A 15837-nucleotide genomic window follows, 5' to 3' on the forward strand; every position below is an offset into this window, starting at 1 on the left:
GGACGTTATATAGCCGTTATTCACAGACTGTTTCACGTCAGAGCAATTCTCAAAGTAATTGAAACTTTTTATGACTTTCGTTACTAGGTGAAGATAAACTTGATTAGAGCGAAACGCTTTACCAACACACGATTTCGAGAAAAAGATAAGTAGTGAATACTCAGCTCGAAATGTCAAATGTGTATGATCCAGTCTATACAGCATACGATTTTTTGTCTCATAAGAAGTAGGAGATATAATAGATAGACTTTTGAGTGATAGATAAGTTCAAGTCTCCACATACCTTTTTGTTGATGAAGTTCCACGGTTCCTTATGTAGATCGTCGTCGTTGTATGATGAATCGCCATAAAATCCTTGAGCTCAACTACACTTTTTTATCCTAGTCCGAGACTTAGCTATAATAGACTAAAAATCAAGACTCATAGTTTTGATCACTAACATTGACATACATGCTTGACATAGCAACGCATGCGAGGTCGACCGATCTATGCTCTAACAATCTCCTCCTTTGTCAATTTTAGTGACAAAACTATTAATACATATGGAATACAAAAAAGATAAACTTTAGTGGCTCCTATTCCATAGTCTAATCTTCAACGTTCCTTGAAATCTTCGTCCTTCCAAGTACTCCAATGATCTCAAAGGTTGTAAGTTTAGCACCACCGTTGTTGAAGATCCGTAGCTATAATAATGAGAGAAATCGAGATTCTCGATCATTATTATACGGTGTCATAGTATCATTATGTAACATCAAAGTCCAATTGCATCACGACTTTAACAACAATACTATGGTGATATGTATCACTCCCCCTTAATCAATACTCCATCTCGATCATGGAAACCACTCCCCCTTACACAATGATCCGAAAACCATATGTATTTGTAGTGTGAACTACATTATTTCTCCCCCTTTTTGTTGATAAAATTGGCAAAGGTAAAAGAACGGGATCATAATGAAATTTCCACAAGAGACATTTCATAGACTAAAAGAAAAAATACATACCAACTTAATTTAGATGAAATCATAAAGCCGAAGCTAAATGCATTCATCAAGGAGTTTTAAGATACAAGATAACCCCTATAAAATTCCAAAGTCGCACACCCCGCAAGGTATTACCAGTAAGCACAAGTTCAAAAGAACTCTCCCCCATTTGATGTCATTCCCGAAAGAACAACAAGAGCGACCTTAATTTCGAAAGAAAAGAAGGATTTTTTAATTGGACACCAAAAGTCATGGAAATGATTTTTTATATCCAAAACTCAACCAAATTAATCACAAGTAAAACAATGATTAATTTAATCGGAATACGCAACTAAATCAAACCACAAAAGTGATCAATTTAATTGATTGTGCTCAACATAAGAAAACTCACGGAGCTACGACTAAGATAACCACATGGAGATGACTACCTTAATCGTTCAAATACTCAACATAAGGAAAACCTTACGGAATATACGACTACATCAACCAATAGAACATGATTAGTATATCCGTTCATATACTCAACACAAGAACTTGTGGAATATATGAAAAACTCAACTAGATTAATTACAAGAGAACCTATAATTAATCTAATTGGAATACACAACCAAACTAATCACCGAAGCAATCAATTTAATTGTCAAAAGATTTTGCTCGACAAAAGAAGACTTTCGGAGCAAATAACTAAATAACCAATCAAGATGATTAATTTAGTTCAAAATGCTCAACATATAGCATCTCATGGAACAACCAACAAGGCCAATATTAATCGACATAGTTGTAAGGTGCTCAACATAAGATACACAATGGAGCCTTCACGGTAAAACATAACAAAATGGATCAATGAAGATCAATACTGTGGATAACATACAAGGATCTATTCTATTTTCCATCATTATTTGCATAACGACATAATAGACTTTATCCTTGTCAAACAAAAGATTTCATCATATTTTCCATCAAATAAATGACTACATAGGCATAACTTTTGTAATTGTCAAAAGTCTGTTCGTCCTTTCATCAATACGAATATCAATTTATGAATGACTTTACTTTTGACACAATATGGGACCTTCAAGTTCACAGACGCAAACAATACATATCCCATAAAAATATTGCAATACTTCAAAACAGATTAATACTGCAATAATATCATCCTCCAAATATTTTTAGAATTTAAAAACCAATAAACCTAAAAATAACATAAGAAGATGAAAACAAAAATATCTATGCGTAGTCACAATCTTCGCTATTCAAAACGCTAGTTATTCTTCCAACTAATCCAAAAAGAAGACATACTAGGTATATAAAACAGAGGACAAGCTAAAGGGAAACGGATTCTGGTGTATCCTCAACCGCGAACAGGAACACGGGAGGTTCAGGATCCATACGAGACAAGAAGTCTTCAAGCTTGTGATTGACAGCCTTCTCAGTATCAACGGAGAGATGATTCTCTTTTCGAAGATCCTTGATTTGAGATTTTATGAGACCAAGGTCAGACACAACCTTTTCCAACTCAGTTTTCACCATATCAAGACCTTTAAGAGTATCAACAAGTTGTTTTTTTGCTTCCCTAAAGTACTTGAGAAAGTCATGAACAACTTCAGCAGAAATCATATCATCCTTTTCAACATCTTCATGAGTATAAGCAAAGAAGCATGAGGCATTGGGATGATCTTCATCTACAAGTGTTCTCTTCCTCTTGGAATCAACCTCAACACCTTTGTCAAGAAATCCTTTTGCAAAACCACCATAACAAGAAGAGGAAGAACACATTCTTGAAAATCCGAAAACAACCAGGAGTACATGTACGTGACTTGTAACCCTAACAAGTTGTATATTTATTCTTGGGGACGACCATTTAGGGTTTTATCAAAAACGTTGACTCGGGTCAGAATAGAATCCGTTCGAGTACAACAAATACCCATTGAAAATAAAGTCCTTAAGGCATTTGAAAACATGACCTAAACACAAATTTTAAGACTCTATGCAACAAAATCTTTTGAATTAACCAATACTTGTTCTTGGCGGATCTGTCAACATAAGTTTTGCTATGGACGATAAGAAAATAGCCTAACTTATCAGATGCAAGCAACAAGTATACCTGTTTTTAACACAAACTTACTCAACATGGTTTTTTATGAGTAAGCTCACGAACCTTGTGATTAATTAACACAAGTACGAGCCATAGGCTTATTAAGATTTTTGTGTTTTTGGTTAAGTTTGTTTTTCCTCTTAGTCTTATAGAGGGATCCTGTCTGACATGAGAAATTATCATAAAATTTATTGTCATCAAAATAGGAGACATAGTTAGAATTCTTACCAGAAGTGTCTTGACATGAGGAAGAAGATAATATGTTGGCAAGCTCTTTGTATCTTACAATTATCTCTTTAATGTCTTTTCTCATCTCATCGATTTTCCTTTCTTCTGGGATGACTTTCTCAACAGGAACAAGGTTGCTTTTAGAGACAGGGCGTTGAACCTCCTTAGGACGATGTTTATTAAGACGTCTATTCTTCCCTTGAACATTGGAGGAACTCACTGTACTGATTTTCCTGGTAGCATACAAAGGATATGTATGAAAGCCAATTGGCTCAATCATACGGATGTCAGTCACACCTTTGAGAATCAAATCTAGGGTGTGTTGCAGTTGAACTAAGGAGCCTTTATTCAACTTATAGTTTCTCTTTTGTCTAACAGAACTCTTGGTCTCACAGACCAGACATACCTTTTGATCATAAGAATGATTTGAGGATGTTGTGTTAATATTATCATCAGAAGATTTGTCTCTTTTACAGAATATCCCAAGTTTGGTGGTAACATTAGGAACACCTGTTTTTACTTACGATAGTAAAGCATCAGAAGTTATTGATATGTTAGATTTCTTTGAACACCCTTGAACGGAGAGTTTATTCAAACGGCGTTCAATATCCAAGGCATATTTTTCGAGGCAAGCCTCAAGAGTTAAGCATGAAGATTGATCTTCAACATCGCCATGGACTTTGCAATTTCTTACAATACCAAGGAGAACATTGACATGGTGTTTTAACTGATCCAATCTGACAGCTTGAATTCTAAGAAGGTTTAGATTCAAATTACTCTCTTCAGCTGTATCCCATTCATTGGAAGAGAAGGTCTCTTTCGAAGGAAGATCAAAAACACACATGCCATTGTTTATCTGTCTCGTCGAACCACAAGGTTTTTCTATATTCAAGATTGAATAGCTTTTCTCTTTAATAGAATTAGACGAGAGAGAATCTTTATTACTGGTGACGCGTTTATCAGAGATAAAGATAATACTCTTGTCCATAGAGTCAGATCGCTATAATCACAGACTGATGAGGTCTTTAATGTGTTTGCCTGCTCTGATACCAATTGAAAAAGTGGGGGTCTAACAACACCACCCAATATTTCGCTTAGCAATCTGTATGGACAAACTCCAATATACTTTTTATGAGAATCAACTAGACAGTTAGACTCAATCAATAAAAAAGATATATCAAAGAGTTTATATCTCAATCTCTCGATTTGATCTTTACTCAAGCAAATGGAAATATGCGAGTCTTTATCAAAGAGAGATAACTTGGACGATACCAAAGACCAATGTCCAAGGATCAATCAATATAAATCAACAACCAAAGGTTGGATTTCCAATTGATGATCTTTAACGCACAACCTGTATTATTTCAATTATATAAAAAATATAATGCGGAAAAGAAATAACACACACACCAGAAGTTTTGTTAACGAGGAAACCGCAAATGCATAAAAACCCCGGGACCTAGTCCAGATTGAATACACATTGTATTAAGCCGCTACAGACACTAGCCTACTCCAAGATAACTTCGAACTGGACTATAGTTGAACCCCAATCAGTTTCCCACTAATTCAAGGTACAGTTGTACTCCTACGCCTCTGATCCCAGCAGAATACTACGCACTTGATTCCATTAGTTGATCTCACCCACAACTAAGAGTTGCTGCAACCCAAAATCGCAGACTTGATAATAAACAAATATGTCTCACACAGAAAAGTCTATCGAATGATAGATCTTTCTCCCACAGAAAAACCCTAGGTTTTGTTCCGTTTTAAGATATAAAATCTAGGTGAACATGAACCAATTGATAATCCGGTCTTATATTCCCGAAGAACAGCCTATATTAATCAATCACCTCTCAGCAATCCTTCTTAACTACACAAGCGGTTTGTCGGGGAATCGCAAACAGTGAGTCGAAGATGTTTGTGACTTCTTTATCTTGCCTATCGGAGAACTCTCACGATCTCAATCCAATCAATAGATTGTACTCGTACGATAGAAGATGCAAGATCAGATCACACAACTACGATAAAAGTAGTATCGGTCTGGCTTCACAATCTCAATGAAGTCTTTAAGTCGTTAACCTGGTTTTAGAGAAGAAAACCAAAGGTTAAAGGAGAATCGACTCTAGCGAGCGCACTAGTATCACACAGACGTGTGGGGATTAGTTTTGCACAATGTTAGATGTCTCCTTTATATAGTCTTCAAATTAGGGTTTTGCTTTAGTTACAAAGCAATCCATGTTCACCATTAGATGAAAACCTGATTTAGATTCAAGCTAATATTTCTCAACCGTTAGATCGAAAACTTAGCTTGTCACACACATTTGGGTAGATGTTTACTGGGTTTGTGAAAACCATGCCCAAACATGTACGTGTATGTTGGTTCAACATAGTAACCCAAATGGTTAACCATATGAGCAATTCATATCAACCTAGTTCTTCTTCACCATAACTAGTTAAATTGACTCAAATGAACTAGTTAGAGAGTTGCTCAATTGCTATGAGATCTTATGTAACTACACAAGACACAATTGAAACAAAGATGATTTGATTCGATGAATCGGCTCATGAACTTTATAGCCACGGTTTGCATAAATCATTCCTTAGTAATTTAAGTTTCATGTTCAGAGCACATCTTTAGATCATAACCACTTAAGCTCACAAACAAGTTCGCGGACTTAAGGAAACCGGCAGAGTTTTCCAAGCTCAGCAGAAAATCTCGACAAAGAGACTTCCGCCAGTTCGCGGACTAAACATGAAAACGAGTTTTTGGAAAATTCCAGCAGAAATTCTCGGCAAGAGAACTTCCGTCAGTTCGTGGACCTAGTTCGCGGACTGGGTTCGCGGGATTGGCAAAGCCAATTTCTCTGGTTTCTCTCAATCAACAAAGTTCGAAAATTTCGGATTAAGGAATACATGGTTATATAATCTAAACTCTCATTCCAATCAATGAGACATTCTCATAGGACGTTATATAGTCGTTATTCACAGACTGTTTCACGTCAGAGCAATTCTCAAAGTAAATGAAACTTTTCATGACTTTCGTTACTAGGTGAAGATAAACTTGATTAAAGCGAAACGCTTTACCAACACACGATTTCGAGAAAAAGATAAGTAGTGAATACTCAGCTCGAAATGTCAAATGTGTATGATCCAGTCTATATAGCATACGACTTTTTGTCTCATAAGAAGTAGGAGATAGAATAGATAGACTTTTGAGTAATAGATAAGTTCAAGTCTCCACATACCTTTTTGTTGATGAAGTTTCACGGTTCCTTATGTAGATCTTCGTCATTGTATGATGAATCGCCATGAAATCCTTGAGCTCAACTACAATTTTTTATCCTAGTCCGAGACTTAACTATAATAGACTAGAAATCAAGACTCATAGTTTTGATCACTAACATTGACAAACATGCTTGATATAGCAACGCATGCGAGGTCGACCGAGCTATGCTCTAACAGATAGCACATCTGAATCTTCATCTCCTTCCTCTCCTAGAGTATTTGTTAATCTTCATAATGATCCAGATATGAGTTATTTCTTAGATGGTGAGTGTATTCTTCCCCAAACTCAATCTCAATATGAAAACCATGGATTTTACCAACCACAACCGGAGGAAGAGCATTTGGGTAACCAGGTATGCTTCAAACTTAGATAATGTTGGTTTAATTGCTCCAAACTTTCAAAAAATTGAAATTTTTTTATGTTGATTTGGGCCAGTTCGGTTACCATATGTCAAGAACATGTAACCAAACACATCTGAAAGTGTAGTTCGGTTACGTTCTCCAAACATGCAGGTTATCGAACTTGCTCGTTAATGGAGGTTTTGGTCGTATAGTGTAATGTTTGGTTTGTCCGCAATGTAACCGAACTTTAGGGTCTAGAAGCTCGGTTGCTTTGCAAACAATAACTAACCGAACTTTACGTGAAAATATAATTTTACCAGTTGTACATAGTTCGGTTGGTTCGCAAAGTTTATACCAACCAAATATCCAACCGAACTTTACGTTAAAAAAATTTATTCCAAGTGTAAGAAGTTCGGTTGGTTCGCAAACTTTTACCCAACAACGTATCTAACCGAACTCACCTATAAAAAAAACCAAAGTTACAGGGCAATGTTCGATTACCTAGTATAAAATGGTAGGTAACCGAACTTTGAACTTAACAATTTATTTGGGTACGTCTTGTGTGTTCGGTTACATATCAAATTGCTCCACCAACCGAACTTATAGTTCGGTTATCGCGATAAAATTTTCATGTTACCGAACTTGTTTGTGATTGCAATTGATGTTGTTCCATTTCTTGTAGATTGAATGCCAACCTATACCAATGGATGATCAACCTTCTCCGGTTGGTATGTTGTTCGAAGATACATCCCATCACTATGTCAATGATTTGGTATTCGATGAACCTATTGATGCGAAGAATTGGGCTAGAGAGCATGCCAAGAGAGCCATGTGCGTATTAGTTTTGAATGGAAAAGAAAGCAAAACTCATTTTGAAATGGTTTGTGAGAGAAGTGGAGATCCGGAAGCTAGTCACAAGAGGAAGGGTTATGTGTATAAAGGAAAGACGACAAGGAAGAACACAACGTGCTCAAAGAAAATTAAATGTTCGTTCAAGCTAGTATTTAGCAAGTGCAAAAAAAGGAATGGATGGGTTCTATCTATGGATAAGGTGGAAGGTCACCATAACCACCCTCGTCCGGAGGATCTTGAAGGACATTCAATGGACGCAAGGCTCACTCCTCAAGAAATGGAGAAAATAGCTAAATATAGGAGAATGGGTATTTCACCACTTAACATGCTTCGTTTACTAAAGGATGATAACAAGGATAACGTATCATTGTTGTCCACCATTTACAATGCAATTGAGACAATTAAAAGGAATGAATGGAGGGATAGAAAAGTGATGCAACAATTATTTTTTTTGGCTCAAGAGAGAGGTTACGCGGTTCAAAAGAAGGTAGGTCCGGAAGAAGAAATAACGCACCTCTTCATTGCGCATCCGAAGAGTGTTCAATTGGTTCAATGCTTCCATGAAGTTCTCATAATGGATTGCACTTACAAGACTAACAAATACGAGATGCCATTGTTGAACATTGTTGGTCGTACGTCGACGAAGTCACCGTTTACCGTTGATTTTTGTTTTCTAATCGATGAGCAAGAACCAAGTTACACTTGGGCGCTACAACAATTGAAGGCCATCCACCGAGATGATGATATCCCTGGGGTTATAGTGACGGACAATGAAGTAGAATTAATGAACGCAATAGAGAGAGTGTTCCCATTAGCACATAATATTCTTTATAGGTTCCATATATGGTGTAATGTGATGAATCGGTGCAAGCCTCAACTTTGTCCACCAAAGAGGAAAGCATTTGAAGAGATTAGTAATCTACCGGAAGATCAACAAGCGGATGCAAAAGAGGAATTCGATAAACAATACATTATAAATCACGCTAAATTGGTTTCTTTCTCCAGTGAATGGGAGTCATTGACTTGGTCTCTCACCGAAGAAGAGTATAATCTAAATCTTGCCGCATTTAAGGAACATTGTTCTAGCCCCGAATATCCCGAGGATATTGTAACGTATGTGGTTGAGCAATGGTTGGAACCACACAAGGAGAGGTTCGTTTATGCATTTACCAACCACCATAAACACTTTGGAAATCAAGCGACAAGTTTGGTAGAATCGGCTCACCACCGGTTGAAGAAGAATCTTTTTGGAAGTGTCGATAATTTTGTGATCGTGTTTAACGCAATGGAGAATTACTTCAACCGCGAGATTGATAGAATTAAAGAGAAGTTTCAAAAAAGCCGTATCATGAAGTACAAAAAGATTGTACAAGAGGATGGTAATATCAAGAAAATGGAGGACCTTAGGTTGTCCAAGGGACTCCATTATAATGTTTCACATGCTTGCATTAAGAGGTTAATGATAGAGGTGAATTTGATTGACATATGGGGAACCAAGATGGATGAGGTGTGTGTTTGCAACATAATGAAGTCTTTGGGACTCCCTTGTCGCCATATGATAGTTAACTATGAACATGGCATAATCTCTTTAAGCGATATAGATCCATATTGGAAATAATTAAGTTTTGTCCCTCCTCCAAAGGGCGATGTCGGAGAAGAGTTTAGTGATAATGAAATGGGAAGAATTGTTATCGAGATGTACCGAAACATGAACAAACTCGAAAGGAAAATCTTTTGGGATGACATGCGGCCAATCGTTTATCCAACACACTTCAGAGAATGTCCAAGAACTGAAAATAGGCAAGGGAAAAGGTAGGCCAAGCACCAAAGAAACAAAAAAAAAACAAGTAAGAGAATATGCAAAGGTGTTGGCTAAGAGGAAAAGTGAAATGACCCCTTTTACTAGAGATCCTTCGGGGCATGAGCATACCGCGGCGAAGTACCAAGAAAATACTAAAAAAAGGGCTAGGAATATTATTGAAAAGGGCGAAACAAGTGAACGGTATATGAAGAAAAAGGATCGATGTTACACTCACAACCAACCCCACCTACTCAATCGGAACCTAGCCAACCAACTCAACGAGACGTGAAGCTTAAGGATCCAATATGCTGCATCCAAGAAATGAGTACACCAATTGTTGATACACCACCTTTTTTTGATAAAAGGTACTTGGAAGATCTACTTCCTTATATTAGAAAGTACGTCATATCCACCGATGACGTCCCTGCGGATGGTAATTGCGGTTTCCACGTTGTCGTACAACAACTAGGGCCTTTCACTCAAGGTGCCAAGCTATATAATGATGATCAAATCACTTATGTCCGACAAAGGTTGTTGATGAATCTAAAGGAGAAACCGGAATTTTACAAGACAATGTAATCTGATGGGGATGCTTCTCTTAATGTGCAGTTTGTTAGGTATAAATTCCCTCCACGGGGGCACTCCAACCACAATGGATCATTGGATGGGCATGCCGATATGTGGCCACTTAATCGCCGACGCATTCAATTGCGTGGTTCACTATTTCTCAAAAGGTGCTAGTTTCACATACACTCTGAAAACAACCATATGTGTCGAGCAACTTAAACGTAGGAGAGTGGTGATTGCGTTTGTTAATAACAACCATTTTATAGGCCTCCGGTTAGAAGATAATTGTACATTGCCTCCGATATGTGGAAACCCTTATTGGCCTGGATTTAATCCCGACACGATGTTGGGTTGGTGCATTATGTATGAGCATAACATGGAGATGTGGAAAGCTTTGAAGGATTCCGAGAAAATTATACACGAAGGGTCAGTTAGCCTTGAGGATGATTAAATGTACCATTAATTAAACTAAGTATGCTTTGAATATCATGTTATGAATTAAAGATTGTGTTTTTTGGAATTTGATCTTATTTTTGGATGTATTATAGTGTTTTATGGCTTTACAGTGATAGGTTCGGTTACCTGGTTAAATTGTGCAGGTAGCCGAACATACAGTTCGGTGATATTCATGTATTTGAGATACCACCGAAAAACCAGTTCGGTTGTTTCCGCAGAATTACAAACAAACCTAAATCCCTGTTCGGTTTGTACTATAACTTGCACAAACAACCGAACGTATAGGTGGACAGAGCATTTAGACTAATTCGGGAGCCATAAAAGTTCTATAATTTAGTTAAAATTGAAAATTAATGAAAATCAAACAATTAAAAGTTCAATAATTAATTAAAATACGACACCAACATAACAAACAAAAGATTAGGGTGATACTAAAGCTAAAATTACATAACATTTAATATATGAAACGTGTTATGAAAGAGTCTTTAAGGATGCGGAAATGATCTTCATATTTGAAATCCTTTCTCTTCCATCGTCGCCATTCATTTTTTGCTGTTAAAACAATGTCCTCATATGTTTCACCCATAAGTCGATACCGCCTTACAATCCGATATAAAGCCATAAATTCCACAACTCTCTCTTTAATCTTATCAAATCGAATGAACAAAGCTATATGATCACTGTTGTGAGGGTTTGTTGTGTCGGAGCAAAATTTCTCATGAATTTTCCCCCAATAACTTTGACTCATAATACCATTAATTCTTCGTTCTTCACCCCTCTTTGGATATTATAGTATGTAGTTTATGCAAAGAGAAAGATCTTCATCTAGAGTAAATTTAGGACTAGTAGCTGCCATTTTTATAAGATTTTGAACCAAAATGTTAAGTAAGAGACACATATATATACCACTGAGGTGTATAACGGCTAAAAAAATAGTCGTTATTTGTGTCAGATCAAGTACTAAAATTTCAAAATTAAAGTTCGGTTAGTATACAAAATGTCGTAAGCAAACGAACTATAGTATCTCACAGTTCGGTTTGTTCGCAATTTTGCGATATAACCGAACTAAAGAATTGCAAAAACATCTAGAGTTCCAGTGTTAGGTTCGGTTACCTGATAAAAAATGACAGGTAACCGAACTTATTAGTTCGGTTGCCTGGTAAATTTGTGCAGGTAACCGAACTTCAGCTGGTTATGTCTGGTTTTGGAACCCCTCGGTTCGGTTGCCTGCTATTTTTTACCAGGTAACCGAACCTAACACTGGAACTACAGATGTTTTTACAAAGCTTGAGTTCAGTTATATCGCTAAGTTGCGAACAAACCGAACTGGGAGAAATAAAGTTCAGTTGCTTACGAAATTTAGTTTACTAACCGAATTACCTTAATGTTTCATAGAATTTTTTATGTAATGAAAAACATATGAGTCTAATAGCCGAACTAATCCCTTAAAACACAAATTAGAATCCAAATTATGAAATTCATTGACTAATCCACATAAGTAATTGTTGGAAGCACACAAACATTAAAAAAAAAACTACCAAATTCGTAATAAAAAAGTCTTCCAAACATAAGAAAAAAAAGTACCAAATCCTTAATAAAACAGTTTTCTAAACCAAACTACTAATTATTGCAATCACTCATTGGCGACGACCGCTACGAGAAACTTTTCTAGTCTTGCGTTTAGGAGCTTTAGGTTGTCCTTCGTCACAAGGAGTGTCATCTCCACTGCTTTGTTGTTCAACCATCCGACTTGAACCTTTCCCTTCTCGGCGACCCCTATTCACCGGCATGGTCTGGCTTGGATCAACAATGTTGGCTGAAAAAACATTAGTCCATTGGTTGTAGAGGTCTGTTTGTTCTCAGGTGTTCATCGGCTCTCCACTCCGGATTTTTTTCCATCATTTTCTTCAACAATTTAGCACTTTTCTTCACCTTTTTTCAATCAAAAGCATAAATAACTATTAATTTTCAATATTTTATAACATTTTGAAAAGCAAAAATAAGAGTAAATATCTTACCACCGCATTCCATAGGATCAAGGCCTCATCACCACAGGTAGGGGTATGCTTCATAATTTTCTAAGCCTCCTTCTCCACTGCCTTCGCTTTCGCCTTCTCAACACGGGCTTGTTGGACACTGTTTATTACACGAGGATGAGAAAAATGTTCATACCATTCCATATATCCCTCGTCAGCAGCATTTGGCTCATCAAACGAATCTTGACATTCTGCAGCTGGAATAAGATAATTCCCAAAGTTCTTCCAATGGTCCACTGATGGAGTAGGTTCGTATTTTGGAACAAAATTCTTTTCTGTGTTGTTACTTCCACGCTTCGTCACCTTGAAGTTGAAGTTTTCCTCATTTGGGACACTTTGGACACAAGAAAGTTATCTCAATACTCTTCGAGGATTATACATTGTACAACCGCCAGGATAAAACAACGGTCCATTATAAGCCGCGATAGGTGAGAAATCAACAGGCTCAATATCTTCCTCTTCTTCATCTGATTGAAGGGTGTATGGATGGAAAACCACATCTTCAACCGTTGCATTATCCAATGTCTCTCTCAACCCCAACACCTTGTTTTCCTTACCCTTGTCCTGTGAGTTCAAAAACTCATATTTACCAGTTGTAGGCTTCCCATAAGGACAAGGAGTGTGAGCATAACACATTTCAGTTTAGGGAAGTGGTCGTACACCCAAACCTATGAGAAGAAGCCACAAATGATTCATTCAATTATCAAAAACAAAGTTCAGTTTGTTCGCAAATATATTTTGAAACACACAAAGGATAATTTAACGGGGTACCTGAACAAGGGTGTATAAGCCTCCAAAAAAACAACTCATAAGCCTCGAAGCTTTTCTGAGCTCCGCTTGAACGAATGAAAGAACCGCAATGCCCCAACTGTAGTTGTTCACCTCATCAAGGGGGTCCGATAGTTGGAGGTAATGGGCATTTACCACGTGACTTGAAGTGTCGGGGAAGAAAATGGTTCCTAGTTGATATAACAAATAAGCAGTCACATGGTGCTTAGTCTTCTCCGGCGTCATCACCAACTTTCCTTTAGCAACCAAATCTTTCGTCCCTCCAAACTCCTCTATCAAGGTTTTCATCTTGATCTTTTTCAACTTCTTCTTGTACGACCGGTCTGGGTTGAACTAACTATACTCATCACCTTCCTCGGGCTCTTTTGCAGCTCGTTTAACCTCACATTGTGCCTTGACATCATTCCATCCTAGACACTTTTCCACCAACTTTTCAAGAAGTTCATAACTCATCGAGGGATCGTAGACATCTCGAACACTTGTACCCGTAACTGGTAGGCCTGTGATTCGATGACAATCATCCGGAGTTATTGCCATCTCGCCAAACAGTAGATGAAAGGTATCCGTCTCTGGATAAACCCTTTCGGAAAATGCAGAAACAGTGACAACATCAAATTTTTGGTGTGCATGTTGTATCGCATTCCATAGTACACAATCAAATACCGGCAACTGGACCTCATCACACTCATCCTCTATATTCCATTTCCTGTTCTTTTGAAGTTTCAAAACACGAACAACATTATTATGATCCTATAAAAACAACATCATATCTTATATACTAATATATAGCGAAAAGTGTATGTCAAAATATAATAAAATGAACGAGTAATCTTGATGGTTAAGATTCAATACCTTTGTCGCAAAGATCTTGGTTTCCCATGAGTTTTTGTAGCCAAACAATACCTCCCCTCCATCTCTTGGAGTACCATAAGTTGGGTTCTTTGGCGGCAAACACAAATTGTCATCAGGAATGTATGCATATCTAGCACAAGGATTTTTAAGCGTCTTTCTAGGTTTTTTCTTAACTCCCTTGGCTTGTTCCTCTTCCTCTTCCTCTTCACCCGAGTCCTCCTCCTCTTCACCCGATTCATCTTCATTATCTCCATCCTTATCTCCATCTTCGTCATCTCCTTCACCGTCATCATTGTCATCCTCATTTGCTTCTTCTTCTTCAGCTGGCGGAGCTTCCACAATCTCTTCCTCATTTCCTTGATTATGTTCTTGATTGCTCATCTCTTCCACAATCTCTTCATTAACTTGTTCGATTACATTGTCAACATTATCTGTATTGACAGCCTCTTGGATGACAACACCCGGTAATGTCCCACCTCCATACTTAGCATTTTGGGTTCCACGCTTATTGGCACCTAAGTGTAGTCTTCCTCAAGGCGTGGGAGTTCTCATATCTTCCACTAAAGGTTGGTTGGATTTTTTGCCTTTACCACTAATCAAGAAAACAAAAGATATTAGCTTAACTGATAAATGATTGACTAAATCAGACGCAACATAAGGGTTCTTGTAGTTTGGTTTGGTTAGTAGCAAAAGTTCACGAACAATAAGCCAACTCTAAAAAAAAAAAACATGTTCCAGGGAAGAGTTCGGTTAGTCCAACTTTTTTGCGAACAAACCGAACTCCACATTATATGTAATTAGGGAACAGTTCGGTTTGTTAGTTTTTTTACGAATAAACCGAACTCCACATGTATGAAATGTTGATAGAGTTCGGTTACTACATAGTTTTCGAAAAAGTTGCGAACCAACCGAACAGAGTTGAAAAAGTTCGGTTGAACGAGAACTAAACATAGTTGGCAAAATAGGACAGTTCGGTTACATTGAAATTTTATTTTTTTGTAATATGGGTAGAGTTCGGTTACTAGATAGTTTTCCAACAATTTGCGAACCAACCGAACAGAGTTGGAAAAGTTCGGTTGAATGAGAATTAAACATAGTTGGCTAAAAAGCACAGTTCGGTTACATTGAAAATTTTGTTTTTTGTAATATGGGTAGAGTTCGGTTACTAGATAGTTTTCCAAAAATTTGCGAACCAACCGAATAATCAGTTCGGTAACCTAATTTAATATCCTATGGAACCGAACTGTTCTCCGTGTTCTTCCTTTTAGGAAGTTCGGTTAATAAATTAGGGTTTTTATCAAACTCGTGCTAACCGAACAAGGCACTGTAACTTACATTTGAACCCTATTTTGATGATTTCTATTCAATTAAACGAATCAAAATTAAAAGTAATGGGTTTGGTTGAAATTACCTGTGAATCTTTGCCATCTCAATTTCAGGGTTCTTCTTGCATCTATTATAGCCGATTATGACTTCACCTTGTGGTTCCACTTCTTTGTGAATCTCCAATTCACTTGGCTAATTTGCTAGATATCCTAATGGGGGACCTTC

The 15837-nt window shown here is 37.2% G+C and overlaps 1 protein-coding gene across 1 annotated transcript; it reads right to left on the reverse strand.

The window, feature by feature from the left end:
* Positions 1 to 13767: 13767 nt before the first annotated feature.
* On the reverse strand, positions 13768 to 14667 carry LOC113315805 (histone-lysine N-methyltransferase SETD1B-like). Its single transcript, XM_026564054.1, has 2 exons — positions 14361 to 14667; positions 13768 to 13934 (listed from the first exon to the last, which is right to left on the reverse strand). Exons 1-2 carry the CDS (start codon positions 14665 to 14667, stop codon positions 13768 to 13770), a joined length of 474 nt encoding a protein of 157 aa, XP_026419839.1.
* Between the last annotated feature and the right edge of the window lie 1170 nt (positions 14668 to 15837).

Source organism: Papaver somniferum, chromosome 10 (assembly GCF_003573695.1).
Source record: "Papaver somniferum cultivar HN1 chromosome 10, ASM357369v1, whole genome shotgun sequence".
Taxonomy (NCBI): domain Eukaryota; kingdom Viridiplantae; phylum Streptophyta; class Magnoliopsida; order Ranunculales; family Papaveraceae; genus Papaver; species Papaver somniferum.

What these genes read in the sequence shown, in the direction of transcription:
- LOC113315805 (XM_026564054.1), bottom strand. Translation starts at nt 14,667, where the DNA reads ATGAGCAATCAAGAACATAATCAAGGAAATGAGGAAGAGATTGTGGAA. An exon ending in GCCAAAGAACCCAACTTATG is followed by an intron (nt 13,935 to 14,360) that starts GTACTCCAAGAG and finishes ATCGAATCACAG; the next exon opens with GCCTACCAGTTACGGGTACA.